Source organism: Manis javanica, chromosome 1 (assembly GCF_040802235.1).
Source record: "Manis javanica isolate MJ-LG chromosome 1, MJ_LKY, whole genome shotgun sequence".
Taxonomy (NCBI): Eukaryota; Metazoa; Chordata; class Mammalia; order Pholidota; family Manidae; genus Manis; species Manis javanica.
Window position 1 is genome coordinate 217,729,316 of NC_133156.1, and position 18,369 is coordinate 217,747,684.

The 18,369-nt window shown below is 31.2% G+C and overlaps 1 protein-coding gene across 6 annotated transcripts in view; it reads left to right on the forward strand.

Annotated features, from left to right (window-relative positions):
• Positions 1-18,369, forward strand: part of MEMO1 (mediator of cell motility 1) — a 128,432-nt gene that overhangs the window by 98,056 nt on the left and 12,007 nt on the right. For 5 of the 6 annotated variants that reach the window (XM_017662624.3, XM_037009394.2, XM_037009392.2 and 2 more), the window contains 2 exons: positions 7,659-7,735; positions 17,439-17,543. In XM_017662624.3, the coding sequence (XP_017518113.1) occupies positions 7,659-7,735; positions 17,439-17,543 (182 nt within the window). Of the gene's footprint in view, positions 1-4,376; positions 4,679-7,658; positions 7,736-17,438; positions 17,544-18,369 lie in introns of those variants that run through there. The other variant, XR_005058789.2, reaches the window with a different exon arrangement.

An 18,369-nucleotide genomic window follows, 5' to 3' on the forward strand; every position in this document is an offset into this window, starting at 1 on the left:
TAGGGAATTTTGTTATTTCTGATTTCTTTGGATACAGTTTGCTCTTATTTATTCATTACTCTTCTAGAGTATTTCTGAATATCTTATTCCTTTTGGGACATCTCTTTGACTTATTTATTCATTCGTTAAAGGATGTGAGTATCTGTTCATTCTTGTTATTTCTTTGATTTTAGGGAGAACATAAAGCACAAGACCGTTAATTTTAAGATAGAGTGCTAGTATGGCCCGAAAAACATCCTCACTAAGATATAGCGAGCTGTGGCTTTTTGTGTCTTCCACATAGATTGCCAGAGTTGATTCAGTATTTATCTGGCTTCATTAGGCTGGTATCTTCTTCTCTTACCTCTTGTTATGAGTGGCCTTGAGATTTCAGTTCAGGATAACTATCCTCCCTAATAGTGTAGTATTTTTGTTTAAGGCATTCATTTCTCATGTGGGGCTGATTGTCCTCCCAGAGGGCATTTGGAAATGTTGGGAGACATTTTTGGTCATCACAACTGGGGGGGGATGGGGTGCGAGGTGGGGACTGCTGTTGGCCTCTAGTGAGTATAGTCCAGGGAAGCTGCTAAATCAACATCCTTTGCACAGGGCAGCCCCCCACATCTAAGAATTACCCTGCCCACTGTCAGTATTGCTGAGATTGGGAAGCCTGGTTAAGGGTGTACAGATAGCCATGCTACCTCTCCAAACTCCCTAGGAGGTGCTCACGGTTCTTCAATGACAAATCCTGTTGGCTGATTGGGTGCCTTTGGCATAAGTTATTTTTTGTGGATTTAAATATGTTACTTAGATCTGAGAGCTAGGTTATGTAGAAAAAGCTCTTGGGAAATTTGAAGTTTAGTAATAGTTGATCTTAAAAACTAGAATCATTATAAAAAATGGGCTATTTTTTTAGTATTGTGTATTCTTGTTGGTAGTAGAGCATGTCTGTATGTTTTAGAAATGAAAAATTCTTGAAGCATGTGTCCTCTTTCTCTTCGCATAAGGCTCTTATGAATCACTTTAAATCACTTTATGATTTAATCAGTTCCACTGATACTGTTCTTTAGAGTCTAGGCTCTCCCACTAGGTTGGCACCATGAGTAACCACATCATAAATCCACATAAAACATTAGTAGATAGATACCTTAATATTGCTGTTTTCTGTGGAAACATCCTTTTTACCTCATTAATATATTCTAAAATAAACAAACCCTCATCCATTACTATATTTCAGTACAATGGTTAGAGAGAAAAATGAATTTTATTAGTTTTATTTTCTATCTTGATTCTCAGAAAATTATTTAGGCCATTTGATATCCTAATTTCTGGGAAATTATGATGTTTAAATTGTAAGATAGGATTTCCTGTTAATAGTTACAAAAAAAAGATTCAAAATTTACAAAGGTTGATAAATGTTACCTAGGGTAATAATCCAGAAACTAAGCATATTTATATTTACATTTGGTGGTTAATAGAACTTTTCCAAGAGTTTATTTTTTTTAGTATCACTGTTACTAACAATACTCATTAAGTGCTTGTTTTATTCTTGTGGAAAGCACTTCACTAATTCTTATTAGGAAATTTGATGCAGATCTGGGGTAAGTGGATGGTGTTGGCACAGATACTATTTCAGAATTGGTAGTCTCCCTTCTACTATAGTAACTGTCATTCTTGTTAAGTAGATTCATTTTATATGCCTGTTGAATGAAGTTATATGAATCAATGACTAGTTATGGTTTAAAATGTCTTTATTTAGAAATTAAGTTTCATGTTTCTCAAGGTTATGCTCTAGTGGCACTGGCCATCTTTCTTAAATTAATGATTGCTATATTCCCATCTCAGAAATCTAGGTTTTTCTCATGAAGATAATCCTTAGTGGTTTTTTTCCTCATCTTCCTTTTTTTAAAGATACTATACAGATTGAATTTACCATACTGAAGTAATGATTGCACTGAATACTATATCATTTCACAGAAAGGATAGGATTCCGTTTCTTAAGTACTCAGAGACCTTAAAAGTTTCATTGAGTTAGATTCTTAACACACTCCACATTTCTAAATAGCTGATTTTTGAAGAAAAATCACTTAATTGATTATGGTATAAGTTGACAGATTACTCAGATACAGGAGAATTTTATTCTCGTTTTATTGTGTAATATATTAGAGTATTGGCAGTGACTACATTTTTTATTTCTAGCCCTGTTTCTCTTTATATTTTGTCCAGCCTCTGTGAAAAATAAAATGAGAACATTGGTGATACAGACATTCGGGGACTTACATGTAATTGAAAGGATTTTGCCTGTCCTGTTTCTCTTTATATTTTTGTCCAGCCTCTGTGAAAAATAAAATGAGAACATTGGTGATACAGACATTCGGAGACTTACATGTAATTGAAAGGATTTTGCCTGGTTGACCTTATTTGTTAGTCAATGTACGTTACAAGAATGACTTTTTTAAAGAAATGTATTTTGCTTTAAAGATGTTCATCTTTCAGATCCCATTTAACTTTAATTAAGACTTGAAAGAGACAGAGAGATAAAAAGTAGAAAGACTAAAATACTTCCCAGTTGTCTTTTTCAGTGAGACAAGCCAAGGGAGAGTTGGGAAATGTACTCTCTATTATGCATTCTTTTTCTATCCCCATTTATAAATTCCTCCCCCAAACCATGCATTTCAATTTGTCTTTTATCCATAGTCTTATCTTATGACAATGCATTAGTCAGCCCAATAAGATAATGTTTCCCTGGTAACACAATGACCCTTCCTTGGCTACTATCAGTATGAATAAAAGAATGTTAGCTGCTAGTGTTTGATTTTTACTATGATTAGGTAATGTTGTCCCTGTATTTTGTATATTTATCAAATTCTAACATTCTATAAGATCTCTTCAAATAAGGAGTTTTATCCCAACCTCTTAGTTTTTCTAATAAATAAAATTTTCATTCTATTTTCCTGTTTCATTTTTATTCTTCTCCATATATACTGTTAATATTTGTGTTTTTCTGACCTCCCTGAAATTTATATTTCCAAACTTAGAAAATTGACAGCTTTCATTAATTGAAATAATTTAATTTTCAGTGATCTAAGAAGTATCTAAATGAGACTGGATCTAACAGAAATTGATTCTTTTGAAGTTGATTCATGCTTCCATTTAATTTTCCTTTTCTGGTGGCTCTAAGTAAAAAATCAGTTTCAATAAATTTACTCAGTAAATGTTGATAATAAATTATTTTGTTAAAATACAAAGTTTACTGTAGTCACTTTAGCAATTTTGGATTTTTATCTATAAATATATTTGTCCAGATTCACACAATTTCTTTTTCATAAATATGTGCCACTAATTAGCAATGGCATTCCCCTAAATACTTATGAAATTTATATCTTTATTTGGATTTCTAGTTTACTATTAACTAGTTTATCATTAGCTGTTATCTAGTAAATTATTTAAGTGATTATTCATGCATATTTATCTCCCTTTCTGTTGTTACTCCCTTGAGTACTAGGGTCTTACTCTTTTCTAAATATTTATATCAGTTCGAGTATAAGTTAGCTAATTTCTGAAATACATCCTATCCAAGCTTTCATATTTGTCTTCTCAAATATTTGTACATATTGATTTCATATATTTAGGTTTTGATCTTTTTCAAGTTTGAGAGAAGGCTGATACTTTTACATTATAATTAAGACTTCAGAATGAAAAGATTATAGTATTTTGCTTATAAAAATGATTACCTTATTTGATGCTGCTTAGGTTTTGATCTTTTTCAAGTTTGAGAGAAGGCTGATACTTTTACATTATAATTAAGACTTCAGAATGAAAAGATTATAGTATTTTGCTTATAAAAATGATTACCTTATTTGATGCTGCTTAGATAATATTTCCTTTATGAAGTACATTTTTGCTTTGGTAGTGATTTCAATTATGAATATTCCCACTTTAGGTCCTTAGAATAAAATGGCCTATTAATTCATCCCACAGGTGGTTGTGATTTTTAACTCTCAAATATTTGAAAACGTTTTAATATATAAACATAAAGTGATTAAGTGAATATATAACAGTTCTATTTTTACTAGACATATGTCTGAAAGTCTGTCTTATTGACTGATCTTTTGGAGACTTTACAGATCAGCTTTATAAATTCATTGTTTATTTCTACAATACAGTATATAGCTTAATGTTGAGGTATTTAATATTTTTTACTTTTTGTTTTGAGGTACTTAAAAAGTAGTCTTGGTTCTTGTACCATTCATTGTTATGTTTGTCCTCATTAGTTGATTGTTGTATGTTAAATAGACATCCCTGGAGCTTATTCTCCACACTCTGTGAATCCACTCATTAATCACCAGTCACCTTTGGAGATGGGAAAATTACTTACCTGTATTTCTTTTTCTCAGAAAGCGTGCTCTGGAATGGATTCACAAATGAGCTACCCTCCTTTCCTCAAAGAGTAAGGTTTCTGCTTTACAGGATTTTTTTTCTTGGGTTATTTTTCCTCTCATCTTTTGAATTTGAAAAGAACTTGAGGGAAGGCACCTGAAGAAACTACTGACATACTCACTAGGGGAGTTCCAAAGCTTGTACTGCCCCTAGGGGCAGTGTCAATGGCTCTTAAAGCTAGAAAGCTCATACTTGGAGTTGAAACAGGGGCTCAAAGAATCCATTTTCCCAGTGTACCTTCTGAAAGGATAAGTTTCAGGTAAGTAATTTTCTCTTACTATGTGATATGCTTTATTCATACTTATAAAAGTACACAAGTCCAATTCTCCAGGTACATAGGAAACTGTATTTGTTCAGTTTAGATGCATGAGCTTTACTGAATTTAGAAATATTACGAAGCAAAACACATCTGCTCATGAGGTACATGAAATCATAATATATTTTAAATCAACAATAAACATTAAAGATACATTAATGGTCAGCGTATTGTACCAGTGTTGTCATTTATTTCTTATTAAATAAAATAATGGTAAACCTTTTCTTTTAAATAGTTACAAACAAGAAGAGATTTTTTTGAACTCGAATTCCAAGAGGTGTTTTACTAAAGTCGTATGTGTTCATGTGTGCATACATGTATAGGCTAGGATGATGGCAACTATTTACTTCAGATTAGATGCTTCTAATCTGTATGTATATTTCTGTATGTATATTGATAAGAATGAATTACCCAAATAATTTTTAAATATTTGTTCAATTAAATATCATTAGACAGTTTGATCTGTTACAGGTAAGGTATTTTTTCAGTGCAGTGGCTACATGTAGGATAGATTTAGCTTCTTAATTCATATATTCCTTAGAGGTCATGAAATATTTCTTCTCAGTTCTTTAGCTACTAACTGTGAGATGGTACTAAAGAATAGCAAAGGTAGATAATAGAATATTAAACATTTGATCATTGATTTTCTGTGTATTTTGTCATTCTTATTAGATCACATGTGTTGATTTAGTATTTTAAAGTATTTCAGACATTTTATTTTTCTTATACTTTAGAAGTAGTTTTTAAGTGAAAGTTACTTTGAAAATGGTCCATGATCCAGACAGCATTCTAAAATACAGTTATACTTTTCACTTAAGATTAAGGGAGGTTTGAACAACTTCAACCATTTGAAACAGCACCTCTGGGCTTGGAAATATGCAGAAAAGACTTTTGAGTGGCCATGGCTGTCACAAAGTACATGCATTTTTCTCTGCACCTGAGAGTAGCAGTTTTCAGATAAGACAGTTATAATCCATCCACAGGGCTATTAACAGGTATAACTAACAGCTATGTTCATTAGAAAGAGTGCATTAGAATTAATCTGAAGCAGTTCAGGTTCAAAGAATATTCATCTTGATTTCTTCTGAGGATATTATTGCTCTTACTACAGTGACAGTGAGTCAGAATTTTCTTATCTAAGATTATTCATTTAATTGTTCATTTCACAAAAGATTTTGGTCAGTTTATCAAAAGAACTTTGAAATAGAAGTAGAAATTTAGTATCAATTAATTGAGTCAGTTACTGTGACAAATTTTAGATCAGGCTTTGAGCCTTCTGAGAGCCACCTGGCAAAGAGGAACAATAGGTAATTATATAGTGCTCATTATTAGGTAGGAGGAAGTACATACATTCTTTAAAGAAAAACAAAGCCATACCTAACTTTTAAAGAACTGTCTGATGAATTATTTAATATAGGGGCATTGAGTGCTGAATTGTCACTATTTAAGAATTTTTTTTTAGTGCAAGGAGTGTAATGGATCTTATACTAATGACAACATGCAGCAATCTTTAGTATTTACAAAAAAAAGGTTATATTCGGAAAGCAGATAATTGCCTCAGAATCTTAGCTTGAGTCTAGAATATCATGAATTGTAAGATGTAATACTGATTTAGTAATGGCACTTGGGGGAAAGTAAGAACCGTCACATTGAGTAATTGTTCATACAATGTATGTGAAAAGTTAAAATATGAAGTTAAGGAAAAATGGTATATTTTAGAAAGGTGACCATTAAAGATAATCAGCAAGGAAATGAAGTGTTAAGAACTGTATGTTTTTTCCAAAGAAGGAAATTGAAAGGGTTTTACAAATTTGCACTGCTCATTATTTATAAGTGATTTTTTTTTAGTAAGAAAAACAGAAAACTTAAAAATCATAATTATCCAGCCAAAAGAAACCCATCTCCTCAGGTGTGGGGATAATTGGATATGTGACCTTTGCTCCACAAAATGGAGCCCGAGACACATAGTGTGTGCTTATGTAATTGGTGTACTCTAATACATTTTGAAACGCATTTTGGTGAATCTTTAAAATTAAGGAAATATAGAAGTAATGAGTTCTTGAAAATAAAGACATTATTGAAATATGGTTTAGATGTATCTGAAATAAAACATAATCAGCTGAATAATAATTCACAGTAGTTTTCATACAGTTATAGTAGGGAGAAAAATTTTTCTGAGCCTTTTGTTTTCTGTTTTCTGTCTTCTTTTTAAGCTTCTTCCATTTTGCCCTTTCTGTTCTTTGGAGAACAGCTAAATATTGAATTGAATGTTCTTACTTGTACCTTCCTGAGATTTCATTGTCAAGAGTAGGACATTTATTATATTTATCCTTTGTGCTTCCTATTTTAAGGCACTTGTACTGATCCTTTTCCAAGTAGATAGTTTTGCAAAATTGAGATTAATTTTTTAAATCAAGATCATGAAAATTATACAAGCCACATCTATCTCTGAACAACACATTTTTTTCTGAGATCAAATAACAGAAATCAAATCTTTGCATATGTGCAGCAAAGGCTAAGCTTTCATTGATTTGTTACATTGAGGTAGTTCCTTAAACCACATTTTCTTAAATCATATTCTTCAGGTTTACTTTCTATTATAGACTGATTATTATATGTTTAACAATGCTTCTAACTTTTAAGCTGTTTTGTTTCCTTAGTCTTTTGTAATGCTTGTGACTTTAAGGTTCTACAATTTGAAATAGTTCTTAACATCATAAAACACTGATGATATATCATTTCTTTACTACCTTCCCAAATACGCCTTTTATTTTCATGTACAAGGGCTCTTGGGAATGATTCTCCCAGAGGCTTAAGCTGTGCTTTGCCTTCCGTGAGAACTGAAATTATTTGGTAAGCGCTTGCTTTCTTTTTAGCTTCTAATTTTTCCCTATTTTATTTTGTACATGATATTTGTTTCAAGGTCAAAGGTTCCGTTACAGTTACTATGATGAATCCCAGGGGGAGATTTATAGATCCATTGAACATCTAGATAAAATGGTAAGTCTTTCAGGTGTGGGGTTTTAATGCTGTAAGGTTATTTTCTTTAATTTCAGATTAGTGATTCAACATATTTCATTTAACATGTTGAAGTATACACTGGACTAATAATTCATTCCCTATCTTTATATGTACAAAGTATAGTTTACTATCATATAATTATTGATTATAACATAATCCCTGTTCTATTACTAGAAAGTTCCTTCATCTTTATTTGATTGAGACTATTTAAGCACAATTAGATACAGATTTTAGATACTGTCTGGGGGAGTATCTTAGTTTGAGAGACAACAGGATACTAATGCCAATATTTACTGTTAAGCAGAAGGAACTATATCAAATTCTTGGTTTATTTTATTTAATTCTGTTTTTTGCTATCTGGATTTTCTTAAGTGGAATTTCAATTTGCTGTTTTAAATATATAATTTTAACAATATGATTGTATTCTGACCTAGCCCAGTAGTGCATTTAGACGTTGATCCTGCTGCCATTATCCTTGAAGTAGTATGGTAGTCATAGTTTTAATATTTAAAAAGTTATACAAATCATTTTGAAACCTGCTCATAAACAGAATAGTAAATCTAGCAGATACATCACTAACTTGCTCTGACCTTCAACAGATCATTTCAGTTCTCTCATACTCAGTTCGTCATCTCCAAGATGAGAGACTTGGGATAGATGGTCTCTAAATTGTCCTTCAACTCTGTCAGTCTTGAAGTCTGTGATCTGTTATAATCAACTTTACCATTGTGTGAAAAGCTTTATGTATATGTTTTAGTAAAAGAATATTTAGTCTAAAGCAGATGAAACATTTCAGTAACTAAAACTATAGGTAGGTTATATTATATAATATATTTTATTGAAAGCCAAATGGAATGAATGAAAATTCAGTAGCTTGGAGATTTTATCATAGTTTAAGTTTATCTTCTTACTTTCAATCCATTCATGGCCTAATAATTTTACCTTTGGAAATTTTTTGGATTTTAATCTACTGCCTTTTCTTTTCTCTTTATGATGATGTCATTTCATTCTTTTTTGGCTTTTAGTTTTAATCTTATTTTTCTGAGATTTATTTCTCAGTTGCCTCAGAAAACATTTCTGGTTTTGTCATAATTAATTTTCCTCATAAAGCAAATGATTAATTAATCTTCTGTGTGTTTGATACTGTGTGAAATATTGAAAATACTAAGATGAGAAAACATGGTCTCTGACTTAATGGACTTACAATTTAGTTATTGAAGAGACTTAGAAAATCTATTACCATATAAAGATGTAATAGATATTTCGGAGGAAGTATGGACACAGTGGACTCCTAACTTGTCTTGATAATGCCATAGATGTTCTTAGCCTATGGATTTTACCTGTTTTGTACTTGACTATCTCACTTAACCTATGGCTTTTCTCAGCATTCACCTTTCCAGTGAAGCCTACTGATCACGCTATTTAATTTTAATTTTGCATTCTGCACTCCACCTTTTTAGTATCCCTAATCCACTTTACCCTGCTCCACTTTTTCTTCTAACAAACCAAATACTTTATTTACTTATTACTGTTTTGTCAGGATATTTGTTCTATTCACTGGTATATCCAAAGTGCTTAGTATAGTGATTAGAATGTAAGTAGATGCTCAATAAATATCTTCCAAATAAATGAATTAGTGAATATACTCTTCCTACATACATAAATCAAATAAATACTGTAACTATAATTTGAGAAAGAAATAAAATGAAAATACTTTATAATAAATTATATATATTTAAAAATATAAATACCCCAAGCATCAATTATATTAGAAGGCACGATGAAGTAGATGGTTACACATAAAAAGCTACAAATACAAAGTTAAACACTTATTTTATATTTCTGACTCACATTACTAAGTTGCATTACTGGGTGATTTGATTTTCTAAAATGGTGAAAAATTCTTAGTGAAGTTGTAAACTAAACAAAGTAGTGTTCTCTCACATTCCTGGGCAATCTACTGTATTTTAAAATCATACAAAACTTCTTTGTATGTAAAATGGAGTTAGCGTGTAGCTAATTATAAGTAGGTTTTTCACCCATATGGACATGTGACGATGTTAGGGGATGAGAACAATTCTTTGTGGTACTGTCCAGTATTAAAAGACAATCAGCATCCCTGGACCCCACCCACTAAATCCTCTAATTTTTGGGACAACCCGAAAATATTCCCACAATTTTCCATTATGCCCCTAGGGTGAGCTGTTACTCTATGGCTTTACCCTTCTTTTTTTTTTTTTTTCTTAGTATTTATTACTGATTACTGTGTGACTTATTTGTTGATTTATTTGGTGTAACCTCAGTTACTAGATTATAAACTTTGTGAGATCAGGACCTTTGTCCGTTTTGTATCAGTCTTTTAGTGGGTACTCATATTTGTTGAATGAATCAATGAATGGCTGGGAGAATGTTGAGGAATGAAACTAGAGAATTTAAGACAGGCTGTTTAAAGGATATGAAATAGGAAAATGATTGTATTTGATTATATCAGATTGTATTTAAATAATATAGCTGCATTGTAGCAAATGTATTGGAGGGAGGCCTAAGGAGAAATGAATAGGTTAGTTTGGTAATCCAGCTGAGATATGGTAATTTAGACAGTGGATGGGATGGTGATGGGACAGAGTGGATATATTCAGTATATTTAAAAGACAAATTAATGATAGGACTTGGAGATCAGTTGAACTTTACAGGGAAGGATGTTCGAAGATGTCTCTTACTTAGTGGTTTATGCTTCTGGTTGGGTGTTGGTGCTCTTCACTTAGATGGGAAGAACAAGAACATAGGACCAAAGTTTTTAGGAAGAAGGGAGATCATAAAAATCCTTTTAGGGATTTTATATTTGCCTTTGCCTTTAAAACATCTAAATGGAGATGTCAATCAAGTAGGTACATGCAGTTTCATTTTGCCAGTTATTTTTGAGTGCATTTATAATCCTAGGCGCTAGTGGACTTAAGGCAATCAACAAGCAGACTTGCTTTCACAGAAGCTTTAGAGGAAAGGAGGAGATATACTTTTTTTCCCCTTAAAGGTAAGGGCATATATAAATTGGTTTCCAATAGTGATGTACATTGTACAGACAATATTAAAAATATTTTGAAATAAATGATTTGAGGCTGCTTTAGATTGAGTGATTGGATAAAGACTTCACTGGGGTGAAATGTTAAACTGAGATATAAATGATATGAAGGGAACAAACCAAGTAAAGATAAGAGTGAAGAGCATTCTAGACAGAAGGAACTGCCAGTGCAAAGACTTTAAGATGGGAAAAGGCTGGTGTGTTAGAAGAAAAGAAAAAAAGCCAGTGTTGCAGGAATATAGTAGGTAAGGGTAAGAGTGATACAAACTGTGGTAAGAGAGGTAGGCAGGGATTAGGTTATGTAGGGCTTTATATTCCAGGTTAAGAAATTTATGTAAGTAATGGGAAGTGAAATGGTGTAATTTTCATTATTTTAAAGGTCACTCTGGTGTTTGAGCAGAGAGTGGATTCTATAGAAGGGTCAGGAGTAGCAACAATGAGCATTGGCACTGGTTTAGGGGAGGATGATAGTAACTTGGACCGGGGTGGTATTGGTGGAGATGGAAAGAAGTTGATAGATTTGACATCTCTTTGAGAAATAGTCAACAATTAGCAGGACTTTGCTAATAGATTTACTATATTGGTTTGTAGCTCAGAGAAAAGGTCTGGTGTAAGTTTGGGAGTTGTCAACATGTAGATGGTAATTAAAGCTAGGGCACAGATGAGACTGTTGACTGTAATAATCCTGTCTATAGTAGTAAATGATGTCTTTACAACTGAAACCATCTGTGGAACTTTTTCAAAACAGACTTGTCCATACCTGTAGTGGGAGATACCCTGATAGTACTATGGAAAGAGTTAACATCTTTATTCCTAAATTAGCTTTGTTTGTGAATTTTAACTGGCCTACAATGGCCCCTGATGTGTTGAAGTAGAACGAAATTTTCTGTTCATCTTTTCTTTCGTTGTATTCTATTCAATTTAAATCATTTTCTAACTTTAATCAGGCAACATTTAATTTTGCAAATGTAAGAATTTGTAAATCAGTGAATTGATACTTTCAGCACAAAGGAGATGTTTCCGCCAAACATTGTGCTTTGAAGTTACTGAACATAATAGCATCCTTTGGAACTCGGTAGAACTGTGGTCACATTTAAATACTTTGATATTATTTGTTACTTTGCGTATTTGTTATACATAACATTGATACTTAACAATTCTTTAAGGTTTTCTTCTTACCCTATCATGATTGTTGCTTATATTAAGAAAACTAGCTATATTTATCCTTCTTGATGCATATTATCATTTAGATAGGTAGACCTTGATTTCTTGGAGGCAGAGCAGAAAGAGTATCATTTACCCATTGGCATGATTCTCATAGCTTCTCCTGAATTTGTGGTCTTTTCTGTTAGCGTTTAATTTCTGTCTTTGAAACTAGATACTTTTGTTCAAAAAGTGTAAGTAAACCCAGTAAGCTGTAGGTTGACTTCAAGATCTGCATCTGATTTACCTTGCTTTAGATGTTCAAAATTGCCAGAGTATAACTTAAAAAATTGTATTTAAATAACCTGGAATACAATTTCTGAATAAATATTGAGTATTTGTTTCATATTAATGTTTGAATTTAATATTTAATATAACATTTAGCTTAGAGTTTTATTTTTGTGGTCCATTTATTGAAACATTTTTATTTACAGGTAGGATTTTTAAATGGCTTCTATATGATCCGTTCTTTTATAAGTATTCTGTTAATTTGAGTTAAAAGCCTATTCTGGGAGTTAGAATAAATTGGTAAAAATGGTTATCTCTGTATGTAAACTCATGTATATATTTTTTATACATATGTGTATACATGTACACTCACTGTAAGGCAGACTCTTACATGTTTTATTAATTGATTTATATGACCAAATGGTGAATATCCCTCTCTATATTCCTTTTCTAAAGTGTTACTTTATGTTCTAAATAATTTCATTTGAGAATCAGTATCTTAGTTTCCATATGCAGCCCTTTTAGAGCAAACATATTTGGATTTTTTTAAATATAAGTATACAAAAATGTTAGATATTCTGAATTGTAATAATTATACATTTTTAAAATTTAATAGAATGAAAATATTATTTTTAAGTACAGAATTTTAGATTTAATCTGTTAAAATTAGTGTGTTAAAGTTTGGTTTTTCTGTTATCAGAAAAGTCTTATTAAATGTTAGAAAATAAATGCTAAAACAAAACCTTTAGAGGTTCCAAAAGAAAAAGAAAAATAGCTCTTCTTATTGCAAAATGTTTCGATCTCCAGTATTTGAATATTTTAGAAATCAATCATGTGGAAAAACACATAAGTATAGAAAAACATGTGGGAAAAGAAACTGGATCATCCAAATGTTGTAGTTGGGACAAAAATAAGTAATAGTCAGAGGAGATGTAGATTCTGAAACTTGTGTTATTATCAGCCCCTGATCATTTTTTTTTGGTAATTACTACTATGCAGTTTCAGTAATTACAGTGACCAAAACAGAACATATTTAAAGATATTTATTTTTGTAAAATTTTTACTTGAAACATTAGGTCTACTTATACATATTTTATGTATTATATTATCATGTTATTTTTTCTGTACTGCTTTTGGCATAGACCAGTGTTTCTTTATGGATATTCTGGGCCTTGGCAAGTTATTTCTGATTGGGCAGAGAGAATCTGAAAATGTCCTTGTAGTCATCCTTATAACTTCTTTCCTTCCAAATTTATTAGTAGTCACTTCATTTAATTTTGCCTTCAATGACTTTTCTTCTTTTCTTTCTACTCTTTTGAAAGTGAAATTGTTCATATTTGTTTATTCATGCTTCTTTTTTTTTTTTGAGAGGGCATCTCTCATATTTATTGATCAAATGGTTGTTAACAACAATAAAATTCTGTATAGGGGAGTCAGTGCTCAATGCACAATCATTAATCCATCTCAAGCCTAATTCTCGTCAGTCTCCAATCTTCTGAAGCATAACGAACAAGTTCTTACATGGTGAACGAATTCTTACATAGTGAATAAGTTCTTACATGGTGAACAGTACAAGGGCATTCATCACAGAAACTTTCGGTTTTGATCACGCATTATGAACTATAAACAATCAGGTCAAATATGAATATTTGTTTGATTTTTATACTTGATTTATATGTGGATCCCACATTTCTCCCTTTATTATTATTATTATTTTTATTTTTAATAAAATGCTGAAGTGGTAGGTAGATGCAAGATAAAGGTAGAAAACATAGTTTAGTGTTGTAAGAGAGCAATTGTAGATGACATGCTTCTTTCTTTTAAACTTAGGTCATTAGTTTCTTTAGTAGTCTTTAGTCAGTTTTATAAGATCATCTTCAAGTTAGCTATTTATTACTAGTAGTATATTGCTTCTTAGCACTGTTAACTTTAGGGTGTTTTTTTTCCCATAAAATTTCTTTCACTATAAAATTCCATCTTGATGCCTATTAAAGAAACCAGAAATTTTCCTTGCCCCACTTTATTTCCCTGTATGTGTTCCCATCTCTCTAACACAATTATATATCCTTACTTTAAAAAAAATGAGGTAACATACTATGTTGATAGATAATGACCGCACTAGAAGGAGTGAGGATTTAGTAATGTGGGTAACTGTTGAACCACTGTGTTGTATATTTGAAACCAACATAAGATTGCATATCAATGATACTTAAAAAAAATGAGATCACAGTCCTAATGATTTGATACTATGACAAACAATTATACGTTCATAAATAAGAGACATGATTTTTAAAAGTTCTTTTTTTTGTTATTTTAGAGGGAGATTACTTCTGGGTGATAGAATTTAAAGTTAGATATTTTATTATTATAGAGATAAAAGTTTTTTAAAAGAGAAGATTTTTATTTTATCAAAGTCGTAAATTTGCAGCTCTGTCAGTTAAAAATGCCTATTTAGTTTAGGATTGCCACTTAGGATTTGACATTCCAAGCTTTCATCCATTACTTGGAGAGTCAGCACAATACTGTATTCCCTCCACCCTTGCCCCTCCCTAAGGTAGGGAATTAGTTTCAGACTGAGGATTTCTTGCTGAAGCTGCTAAATTCATCAGAAACCCTCCCTAATCATGGTGGATGGGCTTTTTGGTGTTCATAATGTCTGTTTCATATCTTGAGCTGATTATGTAGTGACCCACTTCACTGATTAATATTAAATAAACTTCATGTGAACAAACTCTCAATATACTAGGCCCTAGGTAAGCTTTGTATCACCTGAACTTCAGATTCACTGATCATATATTCTAGTATTTTAAGGAATAGAAAAGTTAATTACATATATTTGAGAAGTACTTTGTCTTTTACCTTCTTGGAATTTTGGTAATAGTAATTTCCAAATTGTTAGCATAAAAAATGTAAATATATACCAAAACATATTTGCCAATGTTTTGTACTAGTTAAATGTCCTGTTTTACAGTTTTATAATCTTTATTGATGTTGCTTGCATACTTCATGAATTTTCCAACTGGTCAGGTTCACTTTTGAGAACCTTTTCTATTCCTCCTTTATAAAAAGGCATACCTGTTAACTGAATTGAGTATATTGGAATTATTCTTGCCCTAGTAGGTACATAACATACATTAGAGTATTAAAAGTTTAAATTTAATCCCTTAACTTCTATCATCTCAATTTTTAATTTTCCCTGTTCTAATTTATTATATGCTCATTTTAAGCATTTTATTTAATAGTGTCTTCTCTACATTTATAATTTTATATCTGTTTATATGAAATTTCTCGGCCAATTATTTTGAATTGTTTGTTTTCTACAAATGTGATTATTAGTATTCTTCTCTTTGAATTTCCTATGTTGGTATATAAATATATGTGATGTTTGTTCAAAATGTGCTTTGAGATTTTAATTTAAGACATACATTGGAACCTCAGTGTCACATAATTTATTAATGAGTGGAGTCCTATTTAAGGTAAGCTGTCCTAGACTTCTTCCAGGAGAATTAAACGTTCTCTTACAATATGAATACCAATTGTAGCTATGTGAGAGTATTTAAGGAATTGTTAGTATATCTCTTGTTACACTGTATGAAGCAGAGTAATCAGTGAGAAAAACTAGGATTAGAACTTCAGAGGCAAGCTTTTAGCCTATTTTATGCCTCAGTTTCTTAATCCTTAAGCAATTATATCTTGATTATCCCTATTTATGGAAGAGATTTGCAACTCTATCTCTGCATTACTACTTGGTTTAGAAATACACTGTGTGGTTTTCTTTCCAACAGAATTATGCTAGTAACTGTTTATCTTAGATTTTACTTTTAAGTTAGTTCGTATTTCTCTGAACTCTCATCAAATGTTAGCAGAGACTGTTGACCTTGTTGGCAGGGGAAAACCAACTTAGCACTGAGCACTCATGGCTAAACTGGAGAGTGGATAATTGATGTGCAAGCAGTTGAAAGTTGATTATACACACGTATGCCTATCTTTCAGATATACTTGTAGAGAAATGTGATAACACTTGTGGAGGACTTTGAATATTATGAAAAGGGATTCTTTGTAAAATAAAATTTTGATACTGCCACTGCAATATTTGTATGTCACCTGCTGATTATTCCCATTTTTCAGATGAGTGTGTATCTGATTACTTTAGTTACTTTTGCATGTGCTTGTTTTGTTAAAACATGTTGAAATATAATTTTAAAAACCACACAAAATATATGTTAATTCCCTAGTTAAACCACCATTTACATGTTTTCCAAAGGATAGTAAACCAGTTTATTGAACACAAGTCTAGTTTATCTGAATAAGAAAACAAGGTAAGGTAATTAGTGAACAAACGAGTTAGAATCATTATTTGCCTGATTCTGATAAGTTAACGTTGCTCTATATTAGTGTATTATGGACATGTTATTTAAATACATTAGCAGAGTATGGAATTTAGTGTAAACAAGAGTCCCAGTCATAGTGGTTGTGCTAGTAGCAGTCTAAAAATTTTCATTCTGAACTAAAATCTGACTGAAGTAAAGCATTCTAGTTTAGAATATAAAGAGACAAGAAGCTTTTTAAAATTTGTTCATAGAAGACCTGTTTTGCTTAAGGTTTTAGCAATCTTCTATGAGCTTTAAATTGATTAAAAATATGTTAAATTTTTTCTTAGTTTGTACTCTCTTTATCACATACTGATAATTACTGATAATTCAAAATGCTTTGCACACTGTTGGTGTATAAGTATAAGGTATGGACATAAATTACAACAGTTCTTGATTATTTATGCCAATGGTAGGTAGGAGAAATGGATGTGGGGAAAAACAGCCATTTATCAAATCTAATTTTAGATTTCTTATGATTACAAAATCATGAAATGTTTGAAGATTGTGAGCTAAGTGATAATGGTGAAGTTGGTGTAGAAACATACTAGGAAGTGAGAGAAAACTAAACTAGGGATAAAGTTTTCTGTTAATAAAGTGTATATATTATTGAGAGTTGACTATAATGAGAGTACCTTTGATGAATGAGTTTGATATTTCACAAGGCTTATTTAATATATTTTCTTCTATTTTATTGAAAAATTATGTTTAGCTCTAACAATTTAAAAATGTAATTAGGAAATAATAAATTGTATCCTTTTTTTCTCTTTCTTTCATTTTCTTTTTCTCTTCTTTGTTTTAGGGTATGAGTATTATAGAACAATTAGATCCTGTATCTTTTAGCAATTACTTGAAGAAGTACCATAATACTATATGTGGAAGACATCCCATTGGGGTGTTACTAAATGTGAGTATCCTTAGAAAGTGTTGATAAAAACATTTTATTTTATGGTTCAGAATATCTTGTTGCTATTTGTGATACTTTATTAACATTGGCTTTAGCTACATATGGTCAAGTTTCTTTCTAGTACCTTAAGATAATATGGATGTCCATTGTTTTGTTACGTGAATAAAGTTATTTATCACTGGAAAGCAGGCCAGTGCTTTTTTTTAAATACAGAAAGTTATTTAGAATAGAAACCTACTTTCTCTCTTGACTTGGCTGATTCCTGTATGTTCTGTACAAATATAGATGAAGTAATATTCCAAGAGACTTCCAATAAGTAACCTTGCTAATATTTTGGTTTTAAATATTTAGCGTTCTAGACTCTATATAAATAAATGGAAGATTTTGCTCTTGAATTTTAGATACTCAGAATTTAACAATGCAAGACAGATTTCATGTTTTTGTCTTTATAACAAAATAATACTTCATTTGAAGAATGATAAGAGGCAGAATTTTGATTAGCTTGAGTTTTTGAAAGAGATTGTATTTTTTCCTCTAATAAAACAGTATGGATTTCTTGAAAGAAAATGGGAGACTCTTTAAGAAAGAAGAAAGTGTACACTTAGGAACAGGAAGAAGAAGTAATGGACTCATTGTTTGGAGAGGCAGAGAAATAATGGAGAATGGTCTATGGTAGGAACATGAAGTCCAGTGTTAGTTTAATGTGATTTGAAAGATAGCAAATTGTACATTTTTAGAAAGGATTTTTTCTTAAGCAATATTCATTGACTGGAAGAAAAGCCTATTAAGGGATTAAACTGATTTCTGAAATTTAAACTAGAATAAG